The 17,435-nt window shown below is 40.2% G+C and overlaps 1 protein-coding gene and 1 pseudogene across 4 annotated transcripts in view; one reads left to right on the top strand and one right to left on the bottom strand.

Annotated features, from left to right (window-relative positions):
• The window catches only part of ARL13B (ARF like GTPase 13B), a 101,490-nt gene that overhangs the window by 67,832 nt on the left and 16,223 nt on the right, over positions 1–17,435 (bottom strand). For all 4 annotated transcript variants that reach the window (XM_008267086.4, XM_008267087.4, XM_002716754.5 and 1 more), the window contains exons 2-3: positions 11,338–11,408; positions 121–370 (exon numbers count right to left, since the gene is read on the bottom strand). In XM_008267086.4, the coding sequence (XP_008265308.2) occupies positions 121–370; positions 11,338–11,408 (321 nt within the window). The remainder of the gene's footprint in view (positions 1–120; positions 371–11,337; positions 11,409–17,435) is intronic.
• On the top strand, positions 4,837–5,370 carry LOC103350612 (PRELI domain containing protein 3A pseudogene; annotated as a pseudogene).

Here is a 17,435-nt window from a genome sequence, read left to right as displayed (position 1 = left end):
CACATATTTTGTTATACTAGGGCATGACTATCTGTGATTTTTGCATATTTTGTAACAGATCAATGCCTTTATTAGGTAATGCCACTGCCCTATGTTAGCAATGACACTAATGTTACTTACACCAGTATAGGCTTTCCTGAAATCCTAGGATGTCTTAGCACTTCAGACATTGTCTCTTTTGTCTCTTCCATTCTCTCTTCATCACTGGAATCCACAACAAATATTACTCCATAGGACTCAGCGTAGTAATTCTTCCAGATTCCCCGAATTCTTTTTCCACCTCCCAAGTCGAAGATGGTGACTTCAAATTTCCCTTGTCTAAGGTTAATTTTGGAAAATCCAACAGTAGGAGCTACATCTTCAGGGTGTTCTGTTTGAGATGATACAAAAGAAATAATCTGAAGTATTTAAATTAACGACATTAATTTTCAACTTACATGACATAGAAAGTATTATTTGTTTTACCTAAGTATTAAATGGGATGTTTATCATTTGTCTATACAATAGACACTATGTCCTAGCATACTGGTTTGGGGAGACATAAGATACTATAAAACATTCAACATAAGAATTTATTTTATTTTTTTACAGAGATAACACGGCACCCAGCAGAGACTTAATAACAACAAGTCATATAAGCTGACTAAATGAAACAACTCTTGCCTTAGGCTATTCATTCCCCAAATTACAAACAATGTTTCTTTTTTTTTTTTTTTTTTGACAGGCAGAGTGGACAGTGAGAGAGAGAGACAGAGAGAGAAAGGTCTTCCTTTTGCCGTTGGTTCACCCTCCAATGGCCGCCGCTGCAGCCGGCGCACCGCGCTGATCCGATGGCAGGAGGCAGGATCCAGGTGCTTTTCCTGGTCTCCCATGGGGTGCAGGGCCCAAGCACCTGGGCCATCCTCCACTGCACTCCCTGGCCATAGCAGAGAGCTGGCCTGGAAGAGGGGCAACCGGGACAGAATCCGGCGCCCCAACCGAGACTAGAACCCGGTGTGCCGGCGCCGCAAGGTGGAGGATTAGCCTATTGAGCCACGGCGCCGGCCTTTTTTTTTTTTTTTTTTTTTGACAGGCAGAGTGGATAGTGAGAGAGAGACAGAGAGAAAGGTTGGTTCACCCTCCAATGGCCGCCACGGCTGGCGCGCTGCGGCCAGCGCACCGCGCTGATCCGAAGGCAGGAGCCAGGTGCTTCTCCTGGTCTCCCATGGGGTGCAGGGCCCAAGTACTTGGGCCATCCTCCACTGCCTTCCCGGGCCACAGCAGAGAGCTGGCCTAGAAGAGGGGCAACCGGGAAAGAATCCGGCACCCCGACCAGGACTAGAACCCGGTGTGCCGGCGCCGCTAGGTGAAGGATTAGCCTATTGAGCTTCGGCGCCGGCCTTACAAACAATATGTTTCAACCTTCAACTTCATAGTCATTCCCTTTGGGTTGGCTAAGACAATTTCTGGGGAGCTATAAAGGAAACCATCAATATTTAAGAGCAGGGGCCCACAAAATCATTTAGTCTTTTCCTGCCAAGGCAACCACAGAAGGGACTTGAAATTCAATAAATCTATAATTTTTAAGTTGATGATTTTGTATGGCCCATGAATAATGTTATAAATATATAAATGGCCTTTGGAAGAAAAAAGGCTCTCCACTTCTGATTTAGAGAAAAAACAAGTTTAGGAGAATCAAAGAATGAGAGAACCTACAAAGAATTAAGATCACTCTTTTTTTAATTAGTTGAATTAAAGCTACAATTGCATTAAAGAAACTTCTGATGGTACTCTGAAAACTGTAAAAGTACATGTTTTGGATGATCCAATAAATTTAAAATTGAGGTTTTTTTTTCTTTGTACTTCCATATATAACAACACAAAGAAGGTATAGAAGGCATATAATTATAATTGCCAAGGAATGGTAATAACAGTAAGAGATTAAAATTAAACATCCTTTAACGTCATGAAAAACTTCATAGGCAAAAGGGATTTTGACCTCACGTTTAGGTGAGATTTAAACAGGCTTAAGAATGATCTAAGTAACAGAAAAAAAGAACAGTCGGCAAAGTAGGCAAAAGTAATCATCATGGCTGGAGTAAATCCCAAGGTGGTGAATGTATACTGAAGTCAGATTGAAGATACTTCTGAACACAGAGAATGGGGAGCCACTGAAGAAATTTGGCAGACCAAAGACTTAAGTAAGGGCTATTAAAGCAGTGCTTTAATATTCATCCTGCAAAGGTCTCTAGAGTGACTAAAAGTAAGAATGATATACACTTTGCGAATAGGTATAAAGGTTGTAGAAAGAATGGAAAAAATATAAGAAAGGTAAAAATAGAGCTTGCTGACTCAATGGTAGTGAAAAATAAATAAAAATAAATAAAGATCAAGCTTCATGTTTATCTCTTCCATTCTCCCTTCATCACTGGAATCCACTACAATATATTACCCCACAGGACCTTATTTAGAATCGCATGGTCCAAGCCAGTAGCCACAAACCACATGAGGCTTTTAAAATGTAACTGAATTAAAATAAAACTAAAAATGCAATTTCAGTTGTATCAGCTTCATTTCAAGCGCTGCAAAGACAGAAGTGACTAGAGGCCCACCTTACTGAAAAAGCCTATATAGAACATTTCCATCATTACGGGAAGTTCTACTGAACAACACTGGTTTGGATTCTCACATTTTACAAAACATTCACTATTATGCAGATAAATTTGAAGGCAATTGCTAGTCTTAGTTATGACTGAAAGTCAGATTCCCCTTTGCCAAGCACCTTAGTACAGTTTACACAGTTCCTAAGAAAGTTAAAAGGGACACTACAAGTCACCGTTTTTGCTAACTATCCCTTATTATCTAGAAAGAGAAAAGAGAGAGAGACAAAAGTTGGACCTAAAATAAGCAACTTGATTTTTCAGGAACAGATTTGCACTGGATATTTAAAAATATGTATCAAGAGGTAAACAACTGGTGCAAGGGTTAAGAATCAACTTGGGACACCCGTATTCCATATCAGAGTGCTTGGGCTTGAGTCCCAGTTACACTCCTGATTCCAGCTTCCATTAATGTGCACCATGGGAGATAACAGGCAATGGTTCAAGTAGTTGGGTCCCTATTTACTCCAAGTGGAAGACACTGACTGAGGGGTCAGCTCCTGGCTTCAGTCTGGCTGAACCCCAGTTGCTAAAGGCATTTGGGAAGCAAGCCAGTGGAAGGAAGAAATTCTCTCTCTCTCCTCTCTCTCCTCCTCCTCCTCCCTCCTCTCTGCTTTTCAAAATAAATAAAATCAACTAAAAAATCAATATCGCTCTGCTCCAGGTCAGAGCTCATTTCCATAGATAAAATGGGCAGCCAGTCTTTAGGACTAGAAAAGCCAAAATAAGGAACACTCTCTACTTTTCACTCTGGTTCCTACTTAGAATTTTTGTTTCAAAACTTAAGACTGCAGGGCCTTGAATTAGGGCATGAATTAAACCATGCTGCCTGCAACTCCAGCCTCCTATATCAGAGCTCAGCTTTGAGTCTTGGTTGCTCTGCTTATGGTCTAACTCCCTCTTAATGCACCAGGGAAAGTAGCGGAAGATGGCTGAAGTGCCTGGGTCCCTGCCACCCATGTGGAAGACCCAGATGGAGTTCCAGGATCCTAGCTTAGATCTGGCACAGCCCCGGATGTTGCAGTCATGTGGAGAATAAAGCAGTGAATGGAAGATGGATCTCTCTTTCTTGCATGCTCTTTCAAATACGTAAATCAATCTTTAAAAAAAAAAATCCGTAAGACTAAATGATGAGGTATAACTTTCTCCATAAACTATTTTCTAATGATTCCTTCCTATCTCCAATATCACTTTAATCCCCTCTCATAACACTCCCCCTTCTTTTTGATCTTACAATAGCCTATACTTTCCTAGCAGATGGGACCATATCTTGCCATCCTTACCACTCAGCACAAAGTATATAACATCCAATAATACAGCACCAAACTGCTAAGATGGCTGAAGCTGCTGTCCATACATCCATTCATCCTTCATTTTGTTCTTCCATATACTTATCTAACCATCCTAAATTCCTAGAAAGTCTAAGATAAAATGCAAATATGTGGCCAGCACCATGGCTCACTTTGCTAATCCTCTGCCTGCAACACAGGCACCCGGGTTCTAGTCCCTCTTGGGGCGCCGGATACTAGTCCCAGTTGCTCCTCTTCCAGTCAAGCTCTCTGCTGTGGCCCAGGAGGGCAGTGGAGGACGCCCCAAGTACTTGGGTCCCTGAACCTGCATGGGAGACCGGGAGGAAGTACCCGGCTCCTCGCTTCAGATCAGCACAGCGCCAGCCATAGTGGCCATTTGGGGAGTGAACCAATGGAAGGAATACCTTTCTCTCTGTCTCTCACTGTCTATAACTCTCTCTCTCTCACACTGTCACTCTGCCTGGCAAAAAAAAAAAAAAATGCAAATATGTAGTCAAATATTTACTTAGCATTGGTTTATTCTAAGCACTGAGCAAGATTCTAGAAATATAATGTTTAATACAATTCATCTTCTGTTCTTACAAACTCTTACTCTATTGAAGAAATATAAACAATTAACTGCATTATGAAACCAAGCTGATACCCAAAATGTACATTCCATGAAAAGAATTTTCACATCCAAAAATCACAAAGTTCCCTATTAAGAATCACTATTGGGTAGAGAATCCTAGCCTTTGATGATGATGATGATGATGATTACTGCTACTACAACCACTGTTTAGGTATACAACTACTTAGAGTACAACCTTGGCATCTGAGGCTCTGAGAGGTGGCCACGAAGATTTGTGTCCAGAGCTGCTCTGAAAGTGTGCCCTGCGGCCACAGTGATGAAAACCTGGAGCTCAGAACACGTGGTATTTGGGCATCCATAGCACAAGGTGACTAAGATCACCATGAGGAGGTATCTGAACCCAATAACCCATGCATAGTAGGTGAGGACATGCTGGAGAGTGGCATGTAGTGGTATGGGCGGCTTCACAGCCTGTGCCTGCTCAGCACAAAGTGGGGGCTACCTGGCCTCTTGTAAGCAATTTTGGGAACCAGCAGGGCTTTGACATACATCAAATAGCATTCTGTTGTAGATCCAATGGAAAAGAAAATGGAAGTCTGATCCACCAATATCCCACTCACAAATTTTGTGTCAGTGAGAAGCTGGTATATACACCCCACCCAGAGAACCCTGCCATGACGGCGCTCACCAGGAAACCATCATCACTGTGAAAGGCATTAGCCTTGGCAGCTAGATGCAAAGTTTAATGGCCAACACACTAGCATCCAATGCAATGGACTGGGAGGCCTTGGAGTGGGTGATTGGCAACCTGCACACAGACCTGGAGGACCTAGTGGCTGAGATCTTGTGAGACTGCAGTTGTCCAGCAGGGACCCACCAGAGCTCACCCAGCACAGTCAATCACCTGCACTGCATGGGGAACTTGCAGCAGCAGGCTAAGTCTATCAGAAGACATTTCCAAAAGGGGCAGGACAAAGGCAGTGATTCACTACCTCCTCCTGGCTTTTAGCCAATTTAACTTCTGTGGTGGGAAGATTTTTGTTTTGTTTTGTTTTAACTGAGTAGGAAGTTAATTTACCCAACGTCCAAAATACCGAAACAAAAGCAAGGGTGCTCACCTGGAGCCCTGCCCTCAGTGAAGCTGCCGCACCTCCCTGGCTGTTATTGAAGGGAGGTTGTTAAAGATTCAGCCAGTAGAACCCAGATCTGGCCTTGTCAAGACCCCACAGGCAGGGCTCTAGTGCATGCTGGTCTCAGGCCTGTGCCTTGGGCCCTTGCTCGTTCCAGGCACCTCACAGCCACTAGCATGCCCCATTTTGTTGGTGTTTTTTCAATTTCATTACCTTCCATAGTCCCAGATCTTGGGCTTAATTTAGAAGTAGATTTTCAACTATATGTGTATAACAAGTAACACAAAATATACCTATTTAGTTTTGGAATATGAAATGGGATCTATTTTTCCTTATTTATGTCTTTACTAAAGGAGGCAGAGGTAGCTATGTGGATACTTTGAAGCTTATTGAAGCTCCTTGAGCATCTGCAGATTTTCTGCCTTTAGGATATGGGATGGCCTGGAAACAGTCCCAAACAGAACACTGAGAGATGACCAGGAAAGAAGCCAAGAAACCAACCCAAAACTCTGCCTAGCCTTCATTTCCTTCCCTTGAGTTGGGCAGGAGTGGGAGCTGAACACAGTAGCTTCTGTGTCAACCCTTCACTCAAGTCAGAAAATGCTAGAATGATGTTCAAGAAAAACATGGCTTTTATAAAAAAATTAATGTTATTGAGAAGCAGAGAGACAGACCATCTGCTGGTTCATTCCCCAAAGGAAGACAATAGTGGGAGCTTGGTTGGAGCTAAAGTAGGAGCTGGGAACTCATTCCAGCTCTCTCAGGTAGGTGTCAGGGACCTAATCACTTGAGCCATTACCACTGCCTCTTGAGGTCTGCATCATCAGGAAGCTGGAGTCAGAAGCTAGAGTTGTGACTCAAAGCCAGGTACTCAGAGACTCAAATGTCTTAAATGGCATCTTAACCTGCCCATTTAGTTTTCTTTTTATAAGCTAGGCCCAGTGAACCACCCTGAGGTCCATGCACTGGGGCTTTGACCTTGGCCAGGTAACTTCTGCCATACTATCCCTGTGAGAGCAGTACCAGGAACTCTTTGAGATCAGCCTGCCTTTCTTGTCAGAAAAGGGATGGAACTGCCTATTCTCCTCCCATTTGGCATTAGAAGCAAACATTAAAGCTGTATCTGATTTGAGCCAGTGTCCCTCTGGCCTCTGGCATTCCTACCCTCATATTTCCGAAGGGGCAGACATGCTTTGATCTAGGAATTAACTGCTTAGTGCCTTTACTGGAAGCCCTGCTCCCCACCCATAGTTGTCATCAGCAAATCTCTACTTAAGGCTGAGCCTTAAGTAACCCGCTGTGTAAAGGAAAGATCTTTGTAGGCCCTGTTATATCTTCAGTCTCCAAAGGGAGGCAGGGCTATGGAGGATGGCAGGCAGGTAAGGAAAGTGCTGTCCTCAGTGAGATGGTCCTCTGCTTGTTATAGGCGTGCAATAGCAAGCCTGGGCAGGTCCCGTGACTGCTGGGCTTTGAGTTCTGCATCAGTGAAACGTGGATGCTAATTCCTGTTGGGTGTGGAGCAAACTGCACAACAGGTAAAACACCTTGGTGCTGGTGGCGTGGACACCCAGCCCCCAGTGCAATCATCACTGCTGGCAGCCAGTTGCTTGAGCTGCCTAGTCTCTTGTGGGAAATCACCAGCCAGTGGTGAAGGAGCATACATGTTAAGCAAGGGTATTTTTAATTTATAAAAATTGTAGTCACTGGAGAGAGTTAACTATTATAAAACTATTGCATATCCAGGGATTAGTGAGTCTTTAGTCCTAATGTAGCCTGGCCTTCTGGGGCTTTGAGCTTGCTGTGTTCAGCTGTTACAACAGTGACTGGGGGCAGGGGATGGCCGCCTGCAGCCTGCACCTGTTTCCGTTCAGCCTGCTCCGAGATGGTTTGTGTGTTTTTACAGGGTTGTAATGACCCCCTTCTGAAGGACATGTGACCAAGAATGGCGAGGCCCCTAGAGCCTGCCATATTTACATTTGGTCTTTTCCAGAAAGCTTGTCAATCCCTTGCTTAGGCACTTCTCTGCATCTCCGTGTTCACTTAAACATAACAAGATCTGTTCCCTCCAATCCAACTGCTTTCCTTTCCCCATTTCTAGTTAGTGTTACCTCTGTTCCCCAAATCCCAGAAAAACCTGAATTACTTAAAACAGCTGTTCCCACTTCCTTTATCAGTTAAGCAACACAATATTCCTCTTAGTGTTTCAAACCAATTCTAGCTCTGACTGTCCCGCTCTGCTTTGGGGCCATATGGTCTGGGGTAGCCACTTCTATGACGGCCCCAGGAAGTGGTGCCCGTGACCTTGCTGTGGGTTGTATCCAACACATTGAGGGCTGGCCCATGATCGGTGGAGATGACAGCATGTGACTCCAGCAGCTTGGTCATAAGAGACACTGCAGCTTGGGCTGTGCTGACTCTGTGCTGTCTCTTTTAGAACAGCTGAACTTACGACCTACTAACACAATCATCTGACAGCCATGAAAAAGAGAAGTTGATAGAAAAACTGAGGTTCATGGTAGGGGAGCTAAATTTAGATTAAGAAGATATTGTGAGGGCTGGTGCTGTGGCATAGTGGGCTAAGCCTCCGTTACAGCGCTGGAGTCCCATATGGGTGCCAGTTCTAGTCCTGGCTGCTCCTCTTCTGATCCAGCTCTCTACTGTGGCCTGGGAAAACAGTAGAAGATGCCCCATGTGCTTGGGCCCCTGCACCTGCTTGAGAGACCCAGAAGCTACTGGCTTTGAATCAGCTCAGTTCCAACGATTTCAGTCATCAGATGGACCAGCAGATGGAAGATCTGTCTCTCTCTCGCTCTCTGTAACTCTCTCAAGTAAATAAATAAATAATATATACAAAATAATAAGGTATTGTGACATTCCAGGTGAAAGACACTGAAGGTTTGGCTTTAGGCAACAGCTGTATGGTTAGAAAGGAAGTAGGTACTGTATTTCAAAAGAAACCAGTAAATATATATTTTTTAAAAGGTCAAGACATAAGCAAAGGGCAAGAAATAAGTGGAGGAATAGAAGCCAAGGGAGAGATGGTTTAAGGAGGCTACCTATTATAACTAAAAAGTATGGCATAAACAACTAGGACATCAAAATGAGTAAAAGTGCCCTTAGATGTGGGGAGCAATCCAGACTGGACTAAGTTACTCGAATTAAGACTTATTCTATGCATCTGCTCTCCCACAATATGGCGCTGGGAGAGAAGTAAACAGCAAACTCCCAAAGCAAGAATGAGTAGAGAGAAATGAGAAAGAACGAAGTAACGAACTTCCCCGCGAACTCTCCAACGCACTCTCCAACCAACCCACACCACCATGCCGTCTCTCTCCTCCTATATAGTCCTCTCCACCAATCCCAACTCGGCTGCCCACACGCCGAGTACGCTGCTCTCCAATCAGGAGCAAGTCCTACAGTTTATTGGTTGAACTGGAGGCAGCTGTGTGGAAGCTGTTTACTTCTCTCCCAGCGCCATATTGTGGGAGAGCAGATGCATAGAATAAGTCTTAATTCGAGTAACTTAGTCCAGTCTGGATTGCTCCCCACACTTAGAGAACTGACATTCCAGAGAATTGGTGAGATATACTGACAAAATACAATTAAGTAGGTCTAAAAGAGAATGTATTTAGTTTTTAATTCTACCTATGGGATGGCTGGGGACAAAAGGAATCAGAAAAGGCTCTTTTAGGCAGACATTGTAGTGAAGAGGTTAAGCTACTGCTTGGGATACCCACTTCCTACAGGAGGGCCCTGGTATGAGTCTTGGCTCCTCGGCTTCTGATCCAGCTTCCTACTAATGTCTAAGAGGCAGCTGATCGTGGCACAAGTATTTGGGTTCTTGGAACCCACAAGGGAGACCTAAATGGAGCTCTGGGATTCTGGATGTTGCAGGCATTTGGGAAGTTAACCAGCAGATGGAAGATCATTCTGTCTTTCCCTTTCTGTCACTCTTTCAAATAAATATAGTAAAATAAATACTAGAAAAAACACCTTATAAAAGAGGAGAGTATATGACAAAAACACGTCTTTATAGGTAGATATTCTCCCTAATAAGACAAATAAGAACAACATAAGAAAAAATACAAAGGTATAATAAGGATTAATTTGGGAAACGTTAAGTAGTTTTACATAATTAGAACCATAAAAAATTCGAAGTAAAAAATTACTCACTGGAGTAGGCTGAAAGCAAATATTAGATAAAAACAGAAACAGAGCAGAGGAGACCTCAGAGTTAAGGCAGCTTTGACTTTCAGTTTATTATGTGATACTGTAAGCATTTTCTAGACTTAGAAAAAGGAAATGATGGTCATACATAAGTGGAACATAGAAGATAAAAGGCCTAATGGAAAGAGGGTATTCCAAGTCCATACAACAAATCAGACATGGTCTGGTAAGTAGATTCTTAGGTGTCTGCTCCCTTCAATGGAAGAAGGAAAAAATTTAGATAAGGTATCATGTCTGTAGGTCAAATTGCCTTGCCACCTATTTTTGTAGGACCCACAAGCTAAAAATGTATTTTAGATTTTTAAATGACAAAAAAAAAATAGAAAGAATGTTTAATAACACAGGACAATCATATGAAGTTGAAATTTCCATGGTCATAAATAAAATCTCATTGGAACATGGCCATACTCATATTATGTATATATAATATATATACATATATAATATGTTCATATATATACACATATATAATATGTTCACGTATTATCTATGAATGCTTTCACTACAATGCCAAAATTACACCTTTGGGAAAGAAAACATACAGCTCCACAACCAAAAAATTTACTATTTGTCCCTTTACAGAAAAAGTTTGTTGAGCTCTGCATTTAGATGGGGACAGTGAGTGCTCTGAAAAGATATAACCTAGAGGGCAGCATAAGGAATATCAAAAAAAGTTTTAGAAGAATCCACAGAGAACAACACAAAATTTGTGTTACATGGAATTTGAGGTAACGAAATGTTTTTTTCCAACACTGAGTTTTGTAAGGTGTTAGAAACAACTATTTGATTTGCATGATACTTGTTCTGATCATCAGCCTTCAGGAACAAATATATGTTAGGCTTTTCTTCTAATTCACACCATTAAGATGCTTGGCTAGTAATATATGCACAGCATCTAATAAAATCACTAGCATAGAGGATGTAATATTGTAGTACAAAGCATTAAATTTAGACTAAGTGCATCCACTGAGATGTAATATATATAATACAAAGCCCCTTAATGACAGAGACTCTATTTTTATTGTAACTAAAAATTGTTTATCTTATTGAAAAAATGCAAAGAACAATGTAGGCTAACTACACTTCTATTCTTTTTTAATCTAGGCATAGTCATAATAAGTACTAGCCCAAAAAAATTATGTACAAGATGGGTATTCTTAAAGGTAAGGGTAGTTTATTTATTTATTTTTTAACTTTTTTTTTTTTCCTTTTTGTTGCCCTTGCTAATCAACAAGCCCCTGTAACCTCCATACCTGTGCATCTACTCCATGATAGTACACTGGCAAAACTAAGATATGTCCTAGCCACCATATTGGTCACAAGTATATTAAGACATAAAGTAATCAAGGACACATTATCCATATTCAATTAATATGTAATAAAGTAATATAACATACATAAGAAAATAATTCAGAATAATTTAACAGAGTTCAGAAGATACATAAATATTTTTAGCTTACCTCCTTGGATTCCCTTTGCTGTTGCCGTTTTACCAGCATTATCAAGTCCGACCATCACAAGAGTCACTTTTCTTAAAATAACAGAAATGTAAAAGTCACTTTCTGGTTGATTTAGTAGTAAGGAAAATAAAAGCAAATGCATTCTTTCAAGCAACATTTAAAGAGCACCTACTATTTATAAGATAATCTGCTGGGTGCTAAAGGAAAAATAAACAAAATAAAGATCTGAAAGTAAAATTCACAAAAAATACCTTTAAAACATCATACTTCTATTTCCTAAACACATAAAGTAAAATTGTACACATATAATCCAAAGGCTAGAGAAGAAATAAGCCGAAGAAGAAAGAAGGAAAAAGAGGAACACAGAGTCTAACTCTCTGAGTTATTCAGAGTGACTTGATTTCTTTTTGAATTCTATGGACTATAATTGATCTGTTGATTTATGTAAGTATACAAGCAAATAATTTCTCTAGGCTCAATTGTTTTTAGTTATGCAGCAAATTATGAAACATAAAATATTAAATATAATATAGCATGATCATTAACTTAAATACTAACATTTTGAAAGTGTTCCTATAATATGAAGCATAAAATGTTTCTGATGACATACCTAAGCTCCATGCAGCCAAAATTATATATATTCTAGTTCGATTTTACAACTAAAAAAACATAAGCCCATATAAATTAAATAATTTGCCAACAGTCACAATAGGATTCAGTTACAGAGTAAGAATCAGAACCTAATTCACCAACTCCTAGGAACGTCTTAAACTTGGGAAATTAAAAAAAAAAAACCCTATTATACTGATCCTATTAATTGTCTGATTCAGTTTACCACTAAAGCTCATCTCTGTTCCAAGCGTAACCTTTGCACAAGGTAAAAGGTGAAACACTCCGTTACCACCATGGATCTGGGAATGAGACTGTCTCAGGAACACAGAGCCACAGCTTAACACAGCTGCCATGTTAAGACCGCAGGGTAGGGCCTGAGTCCTGTGGGACAGAGTCAGGGTTTCTGCCAAGGACAGTGATTCCTCATGAGCAATCATCTTAAGGAGTTACAAGTGAAAGGGCAGTAAAAGGTGTTCTTTAATGTTCCTAGAGCTGGCTCTCTTGAACCTGGACTTGCTAAAAAAAATTCCAGATGTATTCAAAGGGTTCACAGAACAAAGAAAAGACAGAGCTCCTGAGGGCCTGAGGCAGTCCAGTTGTGGGCCTCAAGCTGACAAAGAACCAGCTCTCTTGCAAAAGTCAAACTGGTCATATATTAAACAAATAATCACTGACTGTTTGACACCACACACCAGTGTTCTAGGTACTTGAGATCCATCTGATTATTAAAGCCACCATCACCACAACAAAATACAAACAAAAAAACAGAAATCCCCCCTTTCTGTGACTGAGGGACAGAAATACCACTCCTGAAATCTACAGTACTCAAAAAGCTGTAGTTTTACTTAGAAAAGATGGGGAGAACCCTTCCTTCATGGAACAACCCTAATGAAAACAATACACATTATAAAGAAATAAAAATCCAAAATTCCTGTGTTATAAGCTTACATTTTAGTGACAATAAACAAACAATAAAATTATAATAAATAAATCAAGAGTAAGTTACATTGTACGTTAGAAGACTAAGTAATGTGAATACAAGGAAGAATAGAGTAGAATAAATAGGAGGAGTGAGGTTGGGAATGAGACCATTTTATTTAGGGTGATCAGCGAAGGTCTCATTCAGAAGGTAAAATATGAGTCAAGCCTTAAGGGAGGGAGTTAGAAACACATGTATCTGAAGCAAGAGAGAATAACTGATGCAAATGCAGTTCATTAGCGTTCCATAATGGAGCACCAATTCAAGTCCTGGCTACGCCTGCTACTGAGCCTGGGAAGAAAGTGGAAGATGATTCAACTACCTGGGCCTCTACTACCCATATGGGAGACACAGATGGAGTTCTAGGCTCCTGGTCCTGGCTATTGTGCACAAAAATATTTGGGAGTGAACTAGTAGATGAAAGATCTCTCTTTCTCTTGCTCTGACACTCTCCCCTTCAACTAAAGAAATGTTAAAAAAAAAAAAAAAAAAAAAAAGTTAATCTGTCAGGAGTATTGGTTCCATGGTTGGAGTCTGGTGCCAGGAAAGAGATCTCAACTGGACTTATGACTCATCTAAGTGGCAATTAAAACCACGGGAATGAGATGAAACAGCCCAGGGAAATCATGAGAGAGAGAAGAGGCAAGATACAGTGGAGAATAGAACTCCAAGGACCACTGAAGAAAACAACAAGTTGTTATTAGGTAAAAAATAAGAAGAAAGAAACAGCAGCACTGAGAACAGTATTCAGAAGGGTAAAATGAAGAACACTATTGGGACAGGAATTTGATGCAGTGGTTAAGTTGCTACTTGCGATGGCCATATCCCATATCAAAGTATCTGGTTGAAGTTCCAGGTCCTCACCTTCCAATCCAGCTTCCTGATAATGCATACCCTGGGAGGCAGTAAATGAGTGCTCAAGCACTTAGGTCCCTACCACCCATGAAAGAGATCTTGATGGAGTTCTGGGCTCCTGGTTTCAGTCTTCCTCTCTCTCTTTTTCAAATAAAATTAAAATAAATAAAAATGTTTTAAAAAAAGCTTTTTTTTTAAAAAATGAACATCATAGACTAAAAAAATTTACACAATTATCTTTGTGATAAACTACCTCAAATTAAACATCTCAGACTTAAAATGCTCTCTGTTTTCCTCAACCCTGCAATAGCCAATGCTTCTAATTTACATAGCAAGTCTTGATAGTTCAAAGTTAATTATCATCACACTATCTCTGCAAGAAAAGCAGATATAAGTACTAAGGGTTTCACTATTAGTAGGAATTGAATGCACAGCAGATTCCACTGGGAAGTATAACTATAATGGTCTATAAAAGCAATAATAATTACTTGAACCATTCTGTTTATCCTAATATTTACTCATACTTTTACACACAGAGAAAATCAGCCAGGTAGACTGGCTTGTTTTCATCAAGGTATCACTAAAAACACTTAAAAGCAATAATTAAAACTACAGGAAGGGCCGGCGCCACGGCTCAATAGGCTAATCCTCTGCCTTGCGGCCCCGGCACACCAGGTTCTAGTCCCGGTCAGGGCGCCGGATTCTGTCCCGGTCACCCCTCTTCCAGGCCAGCTCTCTGCTGTGGCCCGGGAGTGCAGTGGAGGATGGCCCAAGTCCCTGGGCCCTGCACCTGCATGGGAGACCAGGAGAAGTACCTGGCTCCTGGCTTCGGATCAGCACGATGCGCCGGCCGCAGCTCGCTGGCCGTGGCAGCCATTGGAGGGTGAACCAACGGCAAAGGAAGACCTTTCTCTCTGTCTCTCTCTCTCTCACTGTCCATTCTGCCTGTCAAAAAAAAATACAGGAAGAAGGAAGGTCTAAATTTTAACACAAATACCTATATAAATCCCTCCAAAAAACAAATGCATATATATGAAAAGGAATTTGGCAACATCTGTATGATTATTGTGTAAATGTGAAAAAATTTAAAAATAAAAAATTCTAAAAGAAACTATTATTTTGGTATTTTAATTTAGAGTATAGAACCTAGCCCAACATTATATCAAAATCATTATCTAAGTTTATTGAGTACTAATAAGTAGTAAAAGAACCAAATTTGGGGTCATATCCTAGCTCTGAAGCCTTGATGAAGTCAAATTCTTACTGTAGGTTTTTCATCTTTAAAATTTAGAGACATGGAATGAAAATGTCTCTAGGTTCTTTATTATCCTAAAATTCTATAATTCTTACCATATATAAACAAACGCTACAAGGATAAAAAGTAAAACACTGCAGTTCAGCAGGTAGCACATTAGATAATCCTTGCTAATCTGTATGTACAGCATAATTAGGTAATTAAGAACTCAGCAATTTCTATAAATGGTCTAGATTTACAGTTATCAACAAGAAAGCTGGTATTAGGCAGCTAACTATTCCTCCAGTAAAAACTCCAGAGCAGAGATGACATACCACCTTACAGTATGCTTTCCTAGACAACAACATGATGAATAGAAAGCCCTGAATCACACTGCTCAGTTTGCCTTCAAGTCTCTTAGACTTGGCCATAGTGAATAATTTACTAATAAAATGGAAATAAAGTTTTTATGGACTGAATTGTGATGCTGAAAAACACAAACCAGCAAGAAATTATCCAGACAAGTGGTTGCCTCTGGGGAGAGATGGTAGGAGGTGAACAGAGGGCAGAAAGCTACAAGGATTTGTTACCTATTTCTTTAAACAACTGAAATGTGATGATTAAAGGTTAATATTTGTAAAATCTAGGTAGGCAACACATGGGTACTTGTTACAGTTTTCAATAAAATAATGGTAAAAATATTTTTTCATTATTTTATACAAAGGTACATCAAATAACTCATGGAGAAATGAAATTAAAAGATGTTTACTTTGATGAAAAAATTTTCATCATCCATGGATATTTTTTTCATGGCTTGCATTTTTTATGAAAATTTGTTTACTTGTTTATTTATATGAAAGAGTGACAGAGAGGGGGAGAGACAAAGAGAGATCTCTGTCAGCTATTTCATTCCTCCAAATGGCCACAATGGCCAGGGTTAGGACAGGCCAAAGCTAGGAGCCCAGAATTTCATCTGGGTCTCCTGTGTGGGTGGCAGGGGTCCAATTATCTGGGCCATCTTCTGCAACTTTCTCAGGTGCATTAACAGGGAGCTGGATCAGAAGCAGAGCAAGATCCAAACAGACACTTTGATATGTGATGCTGGAATCAAAAGCAACAGCTTGTACCTCTGTGCCACAAGGACAGCCCTAATGTTTGACATTTTTTATGAACTTTTTGAAGATTTGTGCATTCATGAATTTCAAAAATTTCACTTTCAAAATTAAACTAATCTTATATTTTTATTTATTGTTTGAGAGAGGGGGAGCTCCCATCTAATTTACTCCCTGTGTGGGCTGGGGATGGGGTTTGAGCCAAGAGATGGGAAAGTAATCCCCAAGTCTCCCACATGGGTGACAGGAACCCAACTACTTGGGTCAGCACCACCGCCTCCTAAGATCTGCACTGGCAGGGAGCTGGAATAAGGAGATGGAGCCAGGAATTAAACTCAGGCACTCAGGTACAGGATACAATTTGGTTTCCACAAACTTAATTTTAAGTACACCCATATTATAACCCTCTTTGTCATTTTTTTAAAAATTTGAATTGGTCTTTTCTTCTTTCTTAGGTGGACCATTCCTGAAATCATGCTCATGGAAAGCTTAGTTAGGGTGCACACATTTCTTCTAAACACAAAATCAGACCCCTTCCTAAATTCTCTTGCCTGACTTTAGCTAAAAATCTTGGAAATCGTCTTACGACTTTTTCCTATTGTAACACTATATTTTATATGTACTATTTTCATAACATGATGCTACGTATAAACAACAAAAGCTCAAAGTATGCAGACGATAATAAAGAAGAGTGAGGACTTATTACACAGTCCATACAAATCAAGACACACCATGTGTTCTGTACCCAGGATGAAGGCTGCTTCCTAAACACAAAACAAACTGCAAAAAATATTTAAATGCTAAAAATTAAAATGGTAAAGTACTAGAGAAAAGTATAGGTGAATATAATCTTGTAATGCTGAAGAACTTTCTAAACATTACATGGAAAAGGAGATAGTATATGAATTAGCAAACTGAAATGTCTATACTTCAAAAACCACAAAAATTTTAAAATTATGTATAAGAAAAATACCTGCAACATTTTCCACAAGAAATTTCTGTTACTATAAACACTTAAAATCTTTTTTAAAACTCAATGAGAAAATGTATCAGCCTCAATAGAAAAATTAGAAAGAAAGTCAATGGACAGTTTCCAAACAAGAAATACAAACGTCCAAGGAAAAAACATTTTTGTTAGCCATAACCAAGAAGAAACTGAAAGCAGACAGCAGGTTATCCTATAACCTGGACAGCATTTCATTTTTTAAGTGAAAACAGCACTTTTTCATATGCTAGTAGGAGTAAGCTCTTTGGGGACTGAACCAGCAGATGAAAGACCTCTCTCTCTCTTCTTTCTGTCACTCAG

Source organism: Oryctolagus cuniculus, chromosome 4 (assembly GCF_964237555.1).
Source record: "Oryctolagus cuniculus chromosome 4, mOryCun1.1, whole genome shotgun sequence".
In the NCBI taxonomy this organism is placed as follows: Eukaryota; Metazoa; Chordata; class Mammalia; order Lagomorpha; family Leporidae; genus Oryctolagus; species Oryctolagus cuniculus.
The sequence above is the reverse complement of the archived record's forward strand: the minus strand, read 5'-3'. Positions and strand labels throughout refer to the sequence as shown.